Raw genomic sequence first — 17,968 nt, forward strand, 5'->3', positions numbered from 1 at the left:
ACACGCGTCTGGTCGCATGCAGCTCTGCGTTTGCAACTCAGGTGAGGATAAACCTGGTACGCCAGGCACGTATATATATATATATATATATATATATATATATATAGGTATAGGTCGTATAATATAGGTATAGGTCATAAAAAAATTTGTTGTTGTCAGGCATTAACATCGAAGCCTCCAACAAATAGTTGACAAATGGTGTACTTTTCTATGAGACCGAAGCATTCCTAACTTCAAATCAGGATGCTTCACTCCCAACAAAAAATTATAAACGGTACATTCTTCACGACTCCTCAATCACCAACTCCAGTTGTAGGTTATGCAACTGTGAAGAGGAGACCATCCAGCGCATAACATCTGCGTGCAGGATGTTGAGCAGTACCGAGTACACCAATCGTCATAACTCCGTCTGCAAGATTCTCCATCAAAACCGTGCGTTGAAGTATAACTTAGTGGCAACCTACCATCCTTACTATAAGTATACTCCGCAGAGAATCTTGGAAAATGATCGGGTCAAACTACTGTGGGATCATACTATTGCCACTGACCACAGTGTTAATCATAACAGACCCGATCTAGTTCTGTTTCTGAAGGAAGAACGAGCGTGCTTTATAATCGACGTCGCCATACCGTTGGACCGGAACACTGTTGAAAAACAGCACGAAAAAATCCGGAACTACGGCCCCTTGGCGGACGATATGAAGCAGACCTGGAGACTACAAAAGATCGAAGTAATCCCAGTAGTAATTTCAGCGACGTGATTAGTCCCGCAGAACTTACATAAAGCGCTGAAAACGCTCGATCTTAGGGCTGGACTATACATGGAGATGCAAAAAGCGGTTATCCTTGCAACCTGTGATATAGTCCGAAGAGTCCTGTCCGGTAACAATCTGACCTAATGGGTTTCAGTCTTGATCCACACTGTCTTCGATATAAGATCCATGTCTCTGTAGTGTAGAACCTCCACGTTATTGGCTGAAGTGTATCCGACAATCGGAATGTTGTAATACATTTTCGCATGGTCGCACACACTTTGCGTTAAAACACATCATCGCTGTGATGCGGGCCTTTGGATGTTGCCTTTAGCCCATTCTTAGGTTGGTCGCCCCTCGGTCCGATTGGTCGGGAAGAGGGTCCGTGGGCTTTTGAACTATACGTGCTAGGTTCTAATGGGACAAATGCCAATTTAAATGTTTTTATAAGTCCAACTATAGTTCATTTATTTCTTTTCCTTATCTTAAGAAAACTACTTTACCTCAAACCCTCCTCCTTTATCTTGGGACCTGTATGCTATATAAATAACATGCGCAGTTCACACAAGATGAACACGAAACCATTATACTCGAAGCGTCCAGCCCACGGTATTCCAACTTGCTTTATTTGGGAAGAACAGTGTTAAGATTTCATGAAAACTCGAACAATACTTTGATAATTATAACGATTTTTATAAATCGAAGGCTTGTATTAGCCGAAGACACATCCTGCACTCCTTGCCCCGTGAGCTATTTGGCTTTGACTCCTCAAAAGGAACAAGACTCAATATAGAACGGCTAGATTGGTCAAAAGTGAAATTTCCGCAAATCAAAAGGTCTATTCTATGATGCATGCCTTGCTGATTAGCTTGTAAGCTGCAACTATCAATGATTTTCCTTTAAGAAAGTTAACCTTTTCCGAAACTAGTCAACCGATTAAACTTCATATTCTATTCATGAGTGGCTATCGTCCCTACCACAATTAAATTAAATTATCAAATTTTACAACTTCTGAACAATAAAATATTTTGAAATAATAATAATAAAAAGTAATCCTAATTTTTTCTTCAACCGTCCGTCTTTTTAAGGTTTTGTGTAAAACAAAACCTTATTCAAATCGGTTCGCTGTCTGTTTGTCTGTATGTCTATCTTCCCGATTTGTTTTTTGTATAAAATCCGATTGACATAGGAACGATAGCAGCTTGTTTACTGGTCCTGAATCTTTTTATTCTTTTGTTTTCACATAATACAAACCATTTTTCCAAAGGAAGTGGACTACCTTTGTTTTAAAGAATTTAAATCATATCACAATTAACTATAACAATTTTAAATCAATAAAAAAATGGTTTTGTTATATTTCAAAAGTGTATCAATGTTACCCAAAAGAAATTAAATCGTTATATTATATAAAACACAGTTTGCTTAAAAGATGATCTGCTTTTTTGAGACGAAAGGGCGGGAATACCCCTTAAATCAGTAAATGCAAAATATTGGTTGGTAACTCACCTTAAATCCTACACTCCGTGAGGTAGAACAATAATAGTCGTTGGTAGAAGCATTTATAACCAAACTTAAGCCCATATTAACCCCAGTTCCTGCAGGAAAATTACCAAGACTTCAAAAGCTGTAATGAAATCTCATTTCTCTACCTATAGCCTTTCTAGGAAAATAGTCATCGGGCAAATCTTCTTGAAATCCACCTTCGGGGGTCCAATTGATGGGAGTTATTATGTTGACGTAAGCATTAGGATCAACAACGTTGTCTCGGCTGGTTGAGTATTTCTTTTTTTTACTATAAATTCAAAAAATATCAAATGTTACCTGTACTCGGTGAGCATGAAGTCAGGGTGCACAACATTGAAGGTACAACAGAGTCCTTCATCAGTTAAAGTTGATTCAAATACATCCCTGCAATCCTTCTCCACAGATCCATATCGGCATGAAAGCAGCATCTCTTCACAGGGTTGTGACGCCTTAGATAGGATACATGAAAATGTTTTAAAACCAATTTAAAATATAATTTACTTCTCTTGTTAGATCGAAATGTCTACCTACATACATAGATAGGATATACTATCCAATATAATCCCAGCGGATTCATGACCCGCTTGGCTTGGAGTGACTAACCAATGGATGAATCAATCCTTCCCCACAAAATCCAGGACAATACATACAATTCCAACCATATGAAAGTGCATTATTCCAGATCGTTGCAATCATTTTAGAAAATTAGTGGTTCTACACAAATTGCGAGCCACTTTTTATTTGAGTTAAGGCAAATATGTCGAGCCATGTTCCAATGATTGGTTTGGCAAACCCCTAGACGACGATTTTTGAATTTAGGTGCAAATTAATACTCTACATCCTGCTCCAACATATACATACGAGCATGGAGCGGGATAGGAAATGCATCAATCAGCAATTTACAACCCAACCAAACTCAATAATTTCTTTTTAGGGACTGAGGAGTCCCTAAATCCACATCCACTTAATGTCGGACCGGACCAAATGGAGAGCAACTTACTCCTACTCTTTATGGTCCACGGACTCCTCTTTTTGAGTTAACACACAAAGTTCAAAAATGGAAAGAGGGAAGAAGGCGGCTACCGTTTCTTACCAGGGCAGAGGTAAATACTCAGACGCTGCCTCACCTCTGCCCTGGGAGCAGCGCAACCGAAACGGCTCGCAGGTGTTGTACGCTCCCTTTTATAATTCATAAAACACAACAAGAATAGTTTTGGTCCGAACTATGGACGGAATTACGCTGAATGTAATTCGTACCGTTATTGTGTTTCACGAATTATAAAAGGGAGCTTACAATACCTGCGAGCCGCTTCAGAGATGAGGCAGCGTCTAAGGATTTGCCTCTGCCCTGGTAAGAAGCCGTAGCCGTCTTCGTCCCTCTTTTCAACAATCATTGTTGCTCAGAGTCGAGTGCTGACATAGTAATAACTTGGAGACAGTACAACGCAGTACTTGACCCCAAAAAACAATTATTTCCGACTGGTCCTGTGAGGGCAAACAATAAACGTCCTCACAGTACTCTAAGAAGTAACTTATCCAAAAGTGGAATCATCGCCTCACGCAATACAGTCAAAGGTAAAATGTGAACGAAACGGAATTTTTGACGCCCAATCCTAGGCAATCTAAGCATCTCGGATCAATGCTGTCAGCCAATGGTAAACTGCTTAATGCATCAGCATAACGTAAATGAACTGACCCCCATAGGTGGCGTCGTTTGCAATCGACGCATTGACTGCGTCCTATGTCCTATGTCCTCCCATATCAGATTAATATGAGTCTGCATTTATCGTGGAAAAATAGAAGCAATGACGTTTCCGATGGCATGGAGAAGTAGTCGCGCCGACGAGAACTCAATAGCTAAAATAATCCGAACATCGAAGTCAGTAAGAAACTACCTAAGCCAATCGAAATAAGAAATAGGCAAGATGGTAATCGACCAAGCTTACGGCCGAGAAAATTGGCGAGTTCAATTCAGACAAGTTGACAAGCAACTCAACGGGATAAAGGCTAAAATAATGAGAAGAATTCAGTTCAGTTGCTCTGGGACATCTCAGTGCAATAGTAGGATAGTATCTATTGTGCTTATCCAAATAGGCGGTTTCTAAATGTACCCCATTGAGCTGGATTTGAAGAAATCTCTGAAAGCATTCCCTGTTTATCGTAAAATAATTTCAAACAACAGCAATACCCAAATAGACACTAAATTCACACATACAGCCGTATAGAGCGCCATGTACGAAGTGATGCTAACTTGGAAATTCTGGCAAAACTGGTAAGCCTTACCAGAATGACAATGTCCCACTCAACAGCGCTAGCCAGAACCAATAATAGCCTGAGAGATGCTGATGATTATCACGCAAACGAGAAAAATGACGCCTACCAGACAAAACATAACGATTAGCGAGTACACCTTCGAGAATGTAGAATACTTTTTCTACTTAGGTGTATAACTGACGAAAGGTGGACACGAAATAAATGAAATGACGTGCCGAATTCAGCTCGCAAGCAGAGCCTTCTACTCAATGCTGCCGATTTTAAAAGCCAGCTGCATTCAGGAAAGCAGTCCTATAGTAAGGAAACTTTCTTGTTGTACAATGGACAACAATAACCCACCCAAAAATATTAATGAGCACTGAGCCATCATCTAAATTTCCTTTATTATTATTTATTATTATTTCCGGTATTGTTAGAGTTATCGACCACATTCTACAAGGATGCCACAAGACCTGATTGAAGGCGGAAACGTGGACGCGGATCGATAAACATAAGGAGCTGAAAATATTGAAGCTCCGCTACCGTGGCAAAGTATGAGAAGTGCACCATGACTTTGGAGAAATAGGCAAACGCTGCCGCAAATAACAATTTCGCTACCGCATATTGATGCTTTCAATGGTCCAATCAGAGACATAAATATTAACTCTCTCTACTGCGGTAATGAACAGCTGAAGAGGTAAAGGAAGCGATTCTTAATGGTATAGCATCCTCTTCTTGTGTATACCAGATGCATATACTGACTACCACTGCAGTGTGTACGCAGTATATGATATAGCAAAGATTTTGATTTCATAGTTTTAAAATAGTTAAAAGACCTTTATTAAAAAGGACCTTATCGCGTAATTGTGTCCAGATAGCTGACTGGTTAGAGCATAAGGCTGTCGTACGAAAGGTCGTGGTTCAAAGCTCACTGGTGGCAGTGCAATTTGGATCCTGATTTGACGTCGAATACCAGTCGCCTCAGCTGTGAATAAGTACCGGAGTTAAATCAGGATAATAATCACGGTTGAGCGTAATGCTGACCACATTGCCTTTTACAGTGTACTGTAATGTACCGTTACGGTCTTGAATGAAGTGCTCTAACACACTTCAAGGCCTTAATCCAATTGGAATTGTTGCGCCAACGATTATTATTTTTATCGCGTAATTATAACTAGAAACCCAAAAAGTAAATTCCTTAACGATATTTCTTTGGCAATGAACAAAATATTTGGTATCTGTTAAGAATTGCGTATGCTATTTCGTCAAACTATTCCGTCATATGAAATCGAACAATGGTATTGAAGTAGATACGGATTTCATTGTCTATGATTTTGCTAAGATATAAAGTTGGGTATACGTGTATGAGAGACAGAAAGCAAGTATGTAGTTATCCTCATCCTAAGAAGACATATCAAGTTAAGCCAAATGTCAAGGTCGTGCCTGTTGTTTCCACGAAGCAAAAGACCGAAAAAGTTATCCCTTTCTCTGTTCCCTCATCGAAACAACCTGCCGAGTCCCGCCTGAACTGAACTGACTGAATGGAGTCTTGCTAACTAGTCATATCCGGCTTATTCCTCCAAAAAACCCTTTGAGGAATGCTTCCAATTATGGAATTAACTTGGGGATAAGCGCTTAATGAAACATACTTTGATGATGTTTAATTAAGCTTATATTGTATAAAATTAATACTTACCTTCAATATAAAACTTCGAAAATGCTCCCAATTATCGGTTTCAGTTAAATTGTCCATGTGAAGCCCTTGCTCATTTTTACATAATGTTTGCAAGTTTGTATAGTCTTCCATGCCCCTGAAAATTAAACAAAAGCTGAGTGTTTTACTTCCAAATTGTTTATTATTTCTTCCAAGTTATCAAAATCTCGGCAGATGCCAGATTTTACCTAATACTAGCAACTAAGTGCTTAGCATTAGGCTCGGACGATCCTACCTTCTTAAAAACTAAAGGGGCGCTGGTGGTGGTGGCCGGCGGTAGGTTAATGGGAGAATCCTTCGAGAACTCCCCGCAACATCGAGCACGTATGCAGAATGGTGTACTTCTGCATGGTTTGAACCAGACTGTGAGAAAGTCCCAGGACATCAAGGGAAGCCGTGAGGGATTAATGTACCATAAACGTAGCTGACAATATTATGGGAACTACAACCAGCCGCTCGGGACGCCAAATTTCCTTGATTTCCTGAGCCAATGGCTCAAAGTTCACTTTCTTCTTCACGTATTTCCGTTCAATGATGCTATTATGGGGGATAGCAACATCAATAATATACGCGGAGCGATCCGTCTTGCAAACTAACAGTACGTCAGGCTTGTTGTGTGGAGTATGGCGGTCAGTCAGAACTTGCCGTTCCCAATACATGCTGTAAGCAGAACTATCAAGTACTGCTTGCAACTCATATCGTTAAACCGGACATGTTCCCGTGATCAGCCCATGCTTGTCTGCAAGGTTTTGATGGATAACCTTGCATACAGCATTATGCTTGGTGATGTATTGCACCGGTGCCATAACATTACAGCCAGAAATGAGATGGTCCAACGTCTCTAACGCCGAACCATACATTCTACACTGGTCGTTCTCCTCGGGTGGCGACCACGCCGTCCTGAATGGCACACATGAACCCTTCCGTCTCAGCAAGTAGCTCCCCAACACACAGGCATCTGTTCGGTAAATGCAAATCGACAAATGGCTGCCAAAGACAATTCACGTGTTTACCGTGCACTGCCTTCGACTTCCATTCATCGATACGCTTTTGATCCGACTTCACCCCACTCAGAGGATTGAAAGATCGATCCTTCAAATTAAGTGTCAGTCCACAGTTTGCCTACAGGCCTATTCTTTGCTATAAAAATAAGCGCGCAGCGTGTCGACTTGGGGGTGATGTTGTGCCGCCACGTCAACCACGCCCCTACCTCCGATGTCACAAGGCAGGTTCATCCGAACCACGGCAGCTGGACGTTTTCCAGATCGGTTTTCGTCCACGGCAATATTCCGAATGCATAAGCCAGTGAAGGGATAGCGAATACATTCAACGCGCTTATTTTATTCTTCCCTAAGAGATGTGGTTTCAGCACCAGCTTTTCACGTCGCAGGAATTCGAACAGCAGAGCATCCTTCAGATCACCGACTCGAGCATAGGTTCCTTGCAGAATTTCTAGGTACTTGTAGAAGTCTGTCTCGGTCATAGCTGCAAATGCAGCTCGTGATGACCTTTGCGGATGGCTTGGATTCGACACTTGTCTTATCCAAACTCCATCCGAATATCACGGTTCAACATGTCTATTATTCGCAACAGACTTCTAAGATGGTTGTCAGTACCAGCTGTATCATGTCATCTAAGTACGTCAAGTGTATCAGTTCGCAGTTAGCACGTAGGCCATACTTTATTGCAAAACCATGCCCTCTAGCATCATTACCAGTGCAGCCGTGCACCGTGTCCTTCTTAGGAATAAGGTAGATAATCCCCGCAATGTGGAAGGGTGGAAATTCCTCGATAGACTCATGACCTCATTTATACTGTGTACGCTGGTAAATTTCTTATACCAGAAATTCTGCACCCGATCCATACCTGGGCCCCTCCAATTCTTCGAGCTGTTTATGGCTAGTCGAACTTCCTCTTCGGTAACATCCGCAAAATTCGTGCCAGGCGTATTGGCATGGCGGGTGCATTCGGCGGTGATACACTCAGCATGCTCAGCATGCTGGGCGGGTAACCCCCAAAATCCACCCCAATTTTCTTTCGCTTCCGTCACCGAAAACTGCACTGTCTGGACGCTCTGTTGGGATTCGTTGAGAGATCTGAAAAAGCTCCGCTGGTTCCTCGCGTATGTTGCATTCTGGACACGTCTGGAATGACTTTCGCCATACCGTCGTAACCGACTGCATATGACAGAAAGTTTCTGTTTTAGGGTGTCCACAATTTCAACTACGGGTATCTCACTGGGCCTCACTGGGGATGGCATAGTTCCGGTAAACCCTCTGCACTGTATTTCTCACCCGTCTGCTGGCATTGCCAGTGCTGATCTGAATCAGTCTCGCAATGTCCTGCTTTAGTGAGTCCTGCCGACGTTATTATTATTTATTATATTTTCTAATAAAGCACTAATTCCATTTCTCTCAACTTGAAGACCCGGATTTTAGATAAGGTTGGACAAGTTTTCTCTTTGCAAAGATCGTACACTGGTGTGTATGTGGTGAACAATCCCTCAACGATTCCACGTGATGCGCGGTATGAGCCGAGGACCGGGTAACAAGTCGAACACCCAAACCACGACTCGGTTATGAACGGTTTCTGCCTTTCATGCGTGTGGAGTTTTAGATGCAAAATTCAATAATAGATTTTTTTAAGACCCCCCTATACGATGAACCATATCAACGCTACGGTAATGTATTTACAAGACTACATACAGGAAGTGCAAATTGCGTTTCTTGGCAACAAGGAATATCGTTGCATAAACGCGGGTTAGAGGCGAGGTAGCTAAATGGCACGTGCGTCGACGAGACACGATGGAAACATCTGGATTTTCCCCATCCCCTGCCCAAATCTAACAAAGTTGCTTCTAAAAAGCAAACTAATTTCAACTACTGTGCTTTTCTAGCTAATCATCCATCCATCCTCTTGATGCTCACGGGCTAAGGTGCACTATAAACCAAGTACCAAGAACTTGTAGCAGAACTGAAAAACTTACAGACCCTAACAACTTTTATACAGTCAACCTAAAAATGGCGTCATCAACGAAACAAAAGTTCAACCTGCACAAGAGGTCCATTACTGTCAGGTGGTAAAATGGTTTGAGCCCCTCAAAAAAACTCCCCACACCTATCGAATCAAGAGTGCCCCTCATAATGTTATTTGCAGACACAAAGCCCTGCAGCCCATGTTTAAAGTAGAAACATACTCTATATATAATTTTAAATTCTTCCTGCATCGTAAAATCACACACAAAGAGAGAGATTCCCTTGTCCAATGTCTAAATTGCTAGACATTTAGGCACACTACAACATATTGTCGACTCCTTAGTGTATGTGTAATGCAACCCATTGAACCATTGAAGGATTTAATTTTGGAAGTTTGGTCAACTTTTCCCCCAGAAATGTGTAGAAAATACGTGCTGTCCTTACCAAATCGGCTGTCATGGATGTCGCAAAATAATGGCAGCCATTCTGGACCTTAAAAATTTGATTAATTTATCAATGGGGTATAACATTTTCCTCCTTTTTATTGTACCCCTCTTATAAGAGAGTCGTGTATTTTGAATTAAATTTTATGATATTAATTTAATTACTAAAAAAATTGTGTTTTCAAAAACAATTACTAGCTTTTCATTTCTAAAATGAAAACTTGAAAAATATCGTTGTGAATTCAGACGTGAGTTTCTTTACTTATTTATGACAGCCACTGTGTGTTGCAAATATTTCATTATAATAATCCGCTACTGACTCTACTCACTATATACTCGTCATGAACAATAAATCATCTAAAGAGCATGGCCTAGTCCTTGAATTAGCAGAACATTTACAGCAACCACCTTTTACCATCTTTTCCGGCATTAGAAATGTCAACAGGAGACATTCTCGAAGTAAAACAAGCGCTTCAGGTAAGAAAGGTTTTGTGCATTTGTCTCGTTTGTACCTAGTTCGTAATGCTTATGCATTTCTTTTGTCAAATTATTTTAGTATGGTTTAACCTTAGTCGTAAAATGCATGAAATTTTAACAAAAGTGACAAACTTTGACCTATTATAACTCTGTTAGTAATATTGCGATTTTCAACCAAATTTTGTAGTATCGTGCTCCAAAGTATGAGGATAAAGGATAAAGCTAAGGAGGGATTCCCGGTCAATTTCTAAAAAATATATTGTACTTACGATAAATATGGTAATATACCGTTATTAACTTTATTTAAACCGATCTTGATGTGGAGAGTATTTGAGGCCTAGATACCTTGTAGAAGAACCACCATATCACTTCTCAGAACTTTGGGTTACGTAGTTTCTGAAAACGGGTCCTTAAAATAACTGACCTTTTTCGTAACCCGCACCCCCCTTTGCAACCAACGTCAAAACTAATTACTGGTTTCGAAAGGTACTAACCGAAGCCTTTCATTTGTTAATCCCCACATGACTACACTCGGTGAAAAAAAATGTACACCCCCTTTTGTATGTATGGGGACGGAACGTGTAACTATGTTGCACATTGAATGCAGTGAGATTCACAGGTCCCACTTCCTACTAAAATTTGTATCAAAAAGAGAAACCGTTTCTAAGATATAAAGTGTGACAAACCAACAGATAGACAGACAGACGGACAGACAACAGACAAACAGACAAACCATAAACTGATTTTAATAAGGTTTTGTTTCACACAAAACAAAATTATAATAGATCAAATAAAATAAATGAAATTACTGCATCTCATATTAAAGTAAATATTTGAATATATTTGTTTTACACAAAACCGTAAAAAAAGATAAAATGTTACTACTAAACCAATAAAACAAGAAGCATTGAAGGATGCCAGGGGTCCCTGAAAAAACTATTGAGGGTACATTAACAATTTTTAAGCACTACAATTCGGTACTATGTATAATTCATGCCATTTGGTATGTGTATTTGTAGCATTTCATAGGTTTTTCATTTAATTTAGATTTAGCTAGCTCAATTTAGTAGGAGGAGCCGCAGCCCCAAGCACTCAAACCTTCGTTAGCGACATTGTACTAGTCCCAAAGATCACCTATTCATCAGTCTATCGCCGACGGCGTTCGCACGCCATCACGATTCTGAGAACATTCTCTGGAGACAGAAAATGCGCAGACTTTTCTTTGAAGAAAACATTACTAAGATACCTTTGTCTGAGGTCTGAGGAGGCCAGACAACATAACAACAAAGATACTGCTCTAGCGGCCCCGGGTTCCTTCACAAAGATATTCGCCTGCCGGTAGAAGTTCAAATTTCTCATTCGGCTGATTGAATCCTTGCCATTTCCCCCTTCAGAGTAGACTTGACAATACACGGCCGAATTGCAAAAGCTGGTTCTGGCCCCAACCATTGTAGATTCAGAACCTTGGCAAGCCAGTCTGTCAGCTCCCTCGTTATCAGCGATGTTTGAGTGCCTTGGCAACCGCATTAGGACTGTTTCGTTCAGTCGGCCAAGTTTCAGCAGCACCTGATGTCAACTCCACGCCAACTGGCTCGATATATCGTTGCTGTTTAGTACTGATAATGCTGGCCCGAATTTCGGAACAGATTCGAATGATGCGACCCTTTTATTTTTGCCGCAACCATTCATCTGCTGCCAATAAAATGGCATATATCTCCGCCTGGAATATGGTTGAACCAGTCCCATAATCGGATTTCCCGGAAAACACCTCTATGCCCGCTTCATTTTCCTTAACTAGGTACGTCGGTGAAGATTATTTAGTCTTTAATCCCATCATCTTTTTTGGTAATTACGACGGATTATATCTTCTCGAAGACAAATCTTGAAACCGGGCATCGAAAGCCACCCGATTTGTGCCAAGAATTCGCAGTGGACGCATGACCGTATGATTGGCCGCCTTTCCAAGCTTTATACTGCCTATATGCGTCGTTAACTGCTTCCTGTTTCACCTCTAAATAAATTTGGGGGTGAATTCAGAATACCTTCGAGTGCCACGGTCGGCGTACTACTCATTGCTCCAGTAATACTTAGGCAACCTGAACCTCTGAATCTATGTGCAGAAGTTCCCTACTGTTAGTTCAGTCTCAGCCACCAAACGATGCATGCATATATTAAAATGGGATGTATACATCCAACGAATCCGTTTTGGTGAAAATCCCCATGTTTTACCTATCGCAGTTCTGCAGCACCAGAGCAATCTCTCAGAAACCCTGCAGCTATCGTTCCTAGATATGGTGCTTCCACATTAACTTGGAGTCGAGATGTTCTCCTAAATATTTGACTGTTTGTACCAGCTGGATTTTGACCCTTGCTAAAGTTTGTAGCGTGTGGCCCCACCTAGACGTTCCTAGTAAACATAACTAATCCAGGCTTCCTAGCGTTGAATTTATAATGAATAGGAAATTTACTTCAAAGAAATATAGGTAGAACATCTGTACATCCATAGAACTTTTAACTGCTTTACCTATTAATATAACAAACTCTAGTTCTTGTCAAACTCTTTGATTTTTATAAGCAAAATGCGAAGAAAAGAGGAAAAACATTCGCAAATTCCCATGTAAAATACGAGCAAATAGGGGTCTGGCCAGATCACATCCGCCAAACCGGAGTATATGAAAAAATGCCTTTGAAATTATCCTTGTATAGCAAATATCCTTCTAATTTTTCCATAATCAAAAGCTAGTCCTCAAAACACAAGCTAGTCCTTAAAACATAACTTAAATTGGAAGAAGTCTAGCCAAGCGGAGAATTAAAAGTGAAAGGGTTTTATGGTACGTTATATAGGGTATGATGGTACGAAGTCGGGATGGAATTTAGGAATTTCAAAGGAAAATAATGAGGAAGCTAAGATATGCTGCGTAGGAGGAAAAGAAAAAATGCTGCATACAGGCAAATGGACCTTCTCGTCAGTTAGGTGTAGGACAAAGGCTAAACGAAATGACCAGCATCCTCCAAAACCACGGTTACTAAAGTTTTTAGCCGAAAAAGGAAATTTCTTCTATTGATTTATTCTCAGAATCCTATTTAACATTCAGCAAAATTAAAAATAGCACTGCATTACTATGCCCCAACTGTCAAGAGTTCACAATCTGTGGAGAAATGCATCGATCCAGGGAGTACAAGAACAGTAAGCATGCAAGCAAATCCTGAAGACGCAGCGACTCCAATGGTAATCATATAGCAAATTGAAGATGAACGATGAAGTATTTGCTCATGAAAATAGACAGTAAACCAATTAACCAAGCAACTACTGCAACGCAACCACCTCGGCTATCGCAATTACCAGGAGAATAAATTTAAGGGCAGGGAGAGCAGTATCTACCAGAGATCTCTCTTCGAACAAACTACCAACCATTGTTACTCTAAACTGTGCAAACGGGATGTATACACCAAAATTACAAGCTCAAAAATTAAATGGCGTAAATTCCAAAAAAAATCCACAGCTCCAATTGTCCATACACACAATTGCAACGGGGAAATGTAATGACATTTTCTCGGTTTTTTTTCTATTAATACATATTATGAAGTACTTGTAAAATTAATTGTTTAGAAATGTCAGATCTACAGCTGCTTCCCAGGAGTGCACTTTTCTGGCAAACATTCCTTACTACGAAGGATTTGGGAAAATACAAACTTTTAAAGAAATGGCTAAAGTTTCAAAAAAATGTTCATTTCTAGGTTCTCGATTTTTTAAACTTAAAAATTTTTCAAAAGGATTTAAAACCCTTTGTTCAGTGACTAGCTATCATCATAATAAATAGGCAGTATAAATTAAGAGTTGGTTCGATTAATAGTTTTCTAGCAATCATGTCCACCGCAAAGATACCTCTCAAAAACACACCTTTCTAAGATAATCGCGTTTAAAGTTCCAAGTTTATTCCTCTCTGTTTCATATAAACTTAATTCATCTCACATCAAGTTGTCGATTCCAGGGCCATATAGTATTTTTTGAACAGCTCCAAAATATGGATTTGATGCTGCCGACAAGTCATTCTACCTTCCCTTGTGGCTGCAATTACAAACAATATATTCCACGGTAAAGGTTCGAAAGTCTATATTCAACTGCGCTGGAGGAGCGATTAAAGGCTTTATAAATAGCCATAATTTCGGAGCTATTGCTCCAATCATTATGTGATTTGATGAGAATATTATTGAAATAATGTACTTAGGGAATATGCAATAAACATTTTTTGGATTTCCGCCGCCATCACAACTGTATAATCGGCTTCTGTCCATCAATAATAACATCCAGTATGTAATTGATTCAATCAGAATTTGTATATAAGCAGCTACCCTGGTCCTGTCCTTCAATACGAGCAATACTTCTACTTCTCTCTGCAGCTCTATTTTGAATTTCGTAGGCAATAGGAGAAAAACCACGCATGATTGACAAATGAACAGATCTCCAATCTCTAGAAAAGCTTGTTGACGACTGAAATGTTAAAATCTAACAAATCCCAACTCACCTTGACCCCGCCATATGAACTTTTCAATACAATACATAATATGTATATACCAAACAAGCGGAAACCCCTACCAGAAACAATCAAGCCCAAGGGGTGCTGAACCATCTATCAAAACTGAAGTCTTCGCTAAATTGCTGGCAGGAGCTTTTAAACCTAACAGCTCTTGACTCCCAGATTACTCATCAAATATCCAAAATACGATACCCGTGAGTGTTAAAAAACCCGAATTCAGGCTGAAACATTTAAATTCGAAGGTATCGCAGCTACTCACCAATATAAATATTATCACATAACCAACAATTAGTTGAAATCCTCTCACAAGTAAAACAGAAAAATCATCGTGTACATCACTGGGAAATACTGTCTTGCACTATTTCTAGTCGTGGCTAAGGCCTTTAACAAAGCCTAGCATAAAGACTTAAAGCACACTTCCATCTGAATTTCCCAATTCCTTCAATAATTGCTAGAGTCCAGATATACATATGTATATACATATCATAGAAATAAATAATAAAATTGGTCTAACGTATGTGCATGGATTTCCACTTTACTACATGCACAAAAGCATACATATATGTATATGTAAATATCACTGGTACTAACGTACACATATTTCTATCCTATTAGAACTATCCGCTTCATTAGCACATACATACATCTACACAAGTCTGTCTCAAATAATTCATACTGATATACAAATAACTAAAAAAGTTAAAATAGGAAAACTAAAATGTCTCCATGGGCCCGGTCGTTCATACAAGTTCACTTTAAATGAAGGTGACGTCATACACGTCTTAGATTCCAATCAATTTCTATAAAATACGGGCAAACTCTATCATCATCATCAACGGCGCAACAACCGATATCCGGTCTAGACCTGCCCTAGCAAGGAACTCCAGACATCCCGGTTTTGCGCCGAGGTCCACCAATTTGAGATCCCTAAAAGCTGTCTGGCGCTCCATCTCGGACAGGGTCTGCCTCGTCTCCTTTTCCAACCATAGATATTGCCCTTATAAACTTTCCAGACAGGATCATCTTCATTCATAAAGATTACGTGACCCGCCCACCGTTACCTGTTGAGCCGGATTTGATCCACAGACGGTCGTGATATCGCTTATAGATTTCATCGTTAGAGAGGCCGCGGAATCGTCCATCCTCATGTAGGAGGCAAAAAATTCTTCGGAGAATTCTTCTTTCGAAGGCGGCCAAGAGTTTTCAATTTTTCTTACTACCCTTACCCTTCGAAAAATACATAAGAACTGACGAGAATCATAGTCTTGCACAGTAAAAGCTTTGATCCTATGGTGAGACGTTTCGAACGAAATAGTTTTTGTAAGCTGAAATCGACTCTGTTGGCTGCCAACAACTGTATACGAATTGCATCGTCGTAGCTGTTATCGGTTGTCATTTTTGACCCTAGATAGGAGAAATCATCAACGGTTTCAAAGTTATAGTCTCGTATCTTTATACTTTCCTTTTGGCCAGTGCGGTGTGATGTTGTTGGTTGGTTGGTTTTTGGTGCTGACGTTGCCACCATTTACTTCGTCTTGCCCTCATTGATGTGCAGCCCTCATAACTCTCTTAATAATAGTTTGATTTCTTTCAAACTTCCCAGATTTATGCCTTATACTAGCACCTATACCAAATTTTGTACTATCTAGGATGAATTGAAGGGGGATTTTCGCGTAAATTTCTAAAGTATAGTAATATACTGCTATTAACTATACTTGAGAAGATATCGGAATAGGATGTATTTGATTCCCCTACATTTCACCCGATATAATAAATAAGATCACTTTCCAAAAGTACTAGCCCTGAATTTTATTATTTCACTCGAATGTCAATTATTCTCGGTAATTATAACGTGAGCATCTTATTCACATGGCTTAAGATGCAGTATATTCGCTTAAAATTGATAACTTTGAAGTGCTATAATTTTGATACTAACGGCCAGATTTCGATGAAACGAGTATGGTGGCCGTCAGTGCTTTGCTTTCGGGGAGATCTCGATCAAGATCCAGATCCGCCTCCCGAAATAGGCGATCGGTTAGTAGGTCATCGGGACCTTCGGTAAGTACCGGGGCATGCTGGTACCATCATAGGTTCGCTGTAATATGCACCAGGCCTTGTAATTTCTCACCAAACAAATCAGACTTGCCGGCAGTTTTAGCGACTGCTACCCGAAATGCACAATCACGGATTCTAACTGAACTCACTTGAACTGGCGCATATAGCGGATCGATACTGACGCTAAAACCTCGGTTCTTCCCATATCCCCGGTTTCGGACTTCGACGAGCGTTTTCTTGGCGCTTCGTTATCACAGACACCAGTATACCGATTTAAGGCGCGGATTTCCTGTGCCACTATGGATTGCTGGTGGGCGGGTCACTTATGGATGAGGATGATCCCACCCGGAAAGTGTATAAGGGCAATATCTATGATAGAAAAAGAGGACGAGGCAGACCCTGCCTAAGATGGAGCCATGGCGTAGCCCAGGACGTCAGGCAGCTTTAAGGGATATCGAATTGGTGGACCTCGGCGCAAAACCAGGATGTGTGGAGTTCCTTATTAAGGCAGGCCTAGACCGGATATCTAGATTGCTAGTGAATATTCATAGAAGCTCCCTAATTGACCCCACAACTTCGCTTGGATCATCAAGAAAAATCTCATCCAACTCACCCAGCACTCTTTCCATCGTGCTTTGAAGACATTGCCGACGCACGTGCTTGCGTAATTCTTCCCCATAATCACAACATTACTACCGAGCGTACTTTCTCTGAGCCCGTTAAGCAAGATGTTCAGCACCACATCTACACAATTGGCTCCACATTTTCCTCTAAAGTGCGCCTATTACCACCGCAGAAGCTCGCAGTTGCGCGGAGATAGTTCGAATGGAGACTTCGGGGCGACTACAGAATGAATGCTCAGACCATTCCAGACAGCTATCCTATACAACTCATCCACGATTTTGCGCACTCCATCGCAAACTGCCGCATTTTCTTGAGCTTGGACTTAGTCAAGACATACCATCAAATCCCTGTAGCTCCAGAAGACATTCAAAAAGCGGCAAAATGCACACTATGATGACTTTTATACTGTGCAACGCAGCACAAACCTTTCAAAGATTCATCCACTCTGTTCTACGAAACCTCAACTTCTGTTTCATATATTTGGATGACGTTCTGGTCGCGTCTTCCTCTGAGTCCGAGCAATGAGAACACCTCGAGTGCATTTTTCAATGTCTCCTTGAGGCCGATCTAGTTCTTAACGCTGGGAAATGGGAATTTCTACAATCGCAGATCC

The 17,968-nt window shown here is 40.5% G+C and overlaps 1 protein-coding gene across 2 annotated transcripts in view; it reads right to left on the reverse strand.

Moving 5' to 3' along the window:
- Nucleotides 1-17,968, reverse strand: part of LOC119655643 (pickpocket protein 28-like) — a 40,667-nt gene that overhangs the window by 14,678 nt on the left and 8,021 nt on the right. For both annotated transcript variants that reach the window (XM_038061621.1, XM_038061622.1), the window contains exons 4-7: nucleotides 6,226-6,340; nucleotides 2,574-2,725; nucleotides 2,402-2,520; nucleotides 2,259-2,347 (exon numbers count right to left, since the gene is read on the reverse strand). In XM_038061621.1, the coding sequence (XP_037917549.1) occupies nucleotides 2,259-2,347; nucleotides 2,402-2,520; nucleotides 2,574-2,725; nucleotides 6,226-6,336 (471 nt within the window). In that variant the 5' untranslated portion in view covers nucleotides 6,337-6,340. The remainder of the gene's footprint in view (nucleotides 1-2,258; nucleotides 2,348-2,401; nucleotides 2,521-2,573; nucleotides 2,726-6,225; nucleotides 6,341-17,968) is intronic.

The sequence above is a fragment of the Hermetia illucens genome, chromosome 4 (assembly GCF_905115235.1).
Source record: "Hermetia illucens chromosome 4, iHerIll2.2.curated.20191125, whole genome shotgun sequence".
NCBI classification, from domain to species: Eukaryota; Metazoa; Arthropoda; class Insecta; order Diptera; family Stratiomyidae; genus Hermetia; species Hermetia illucens.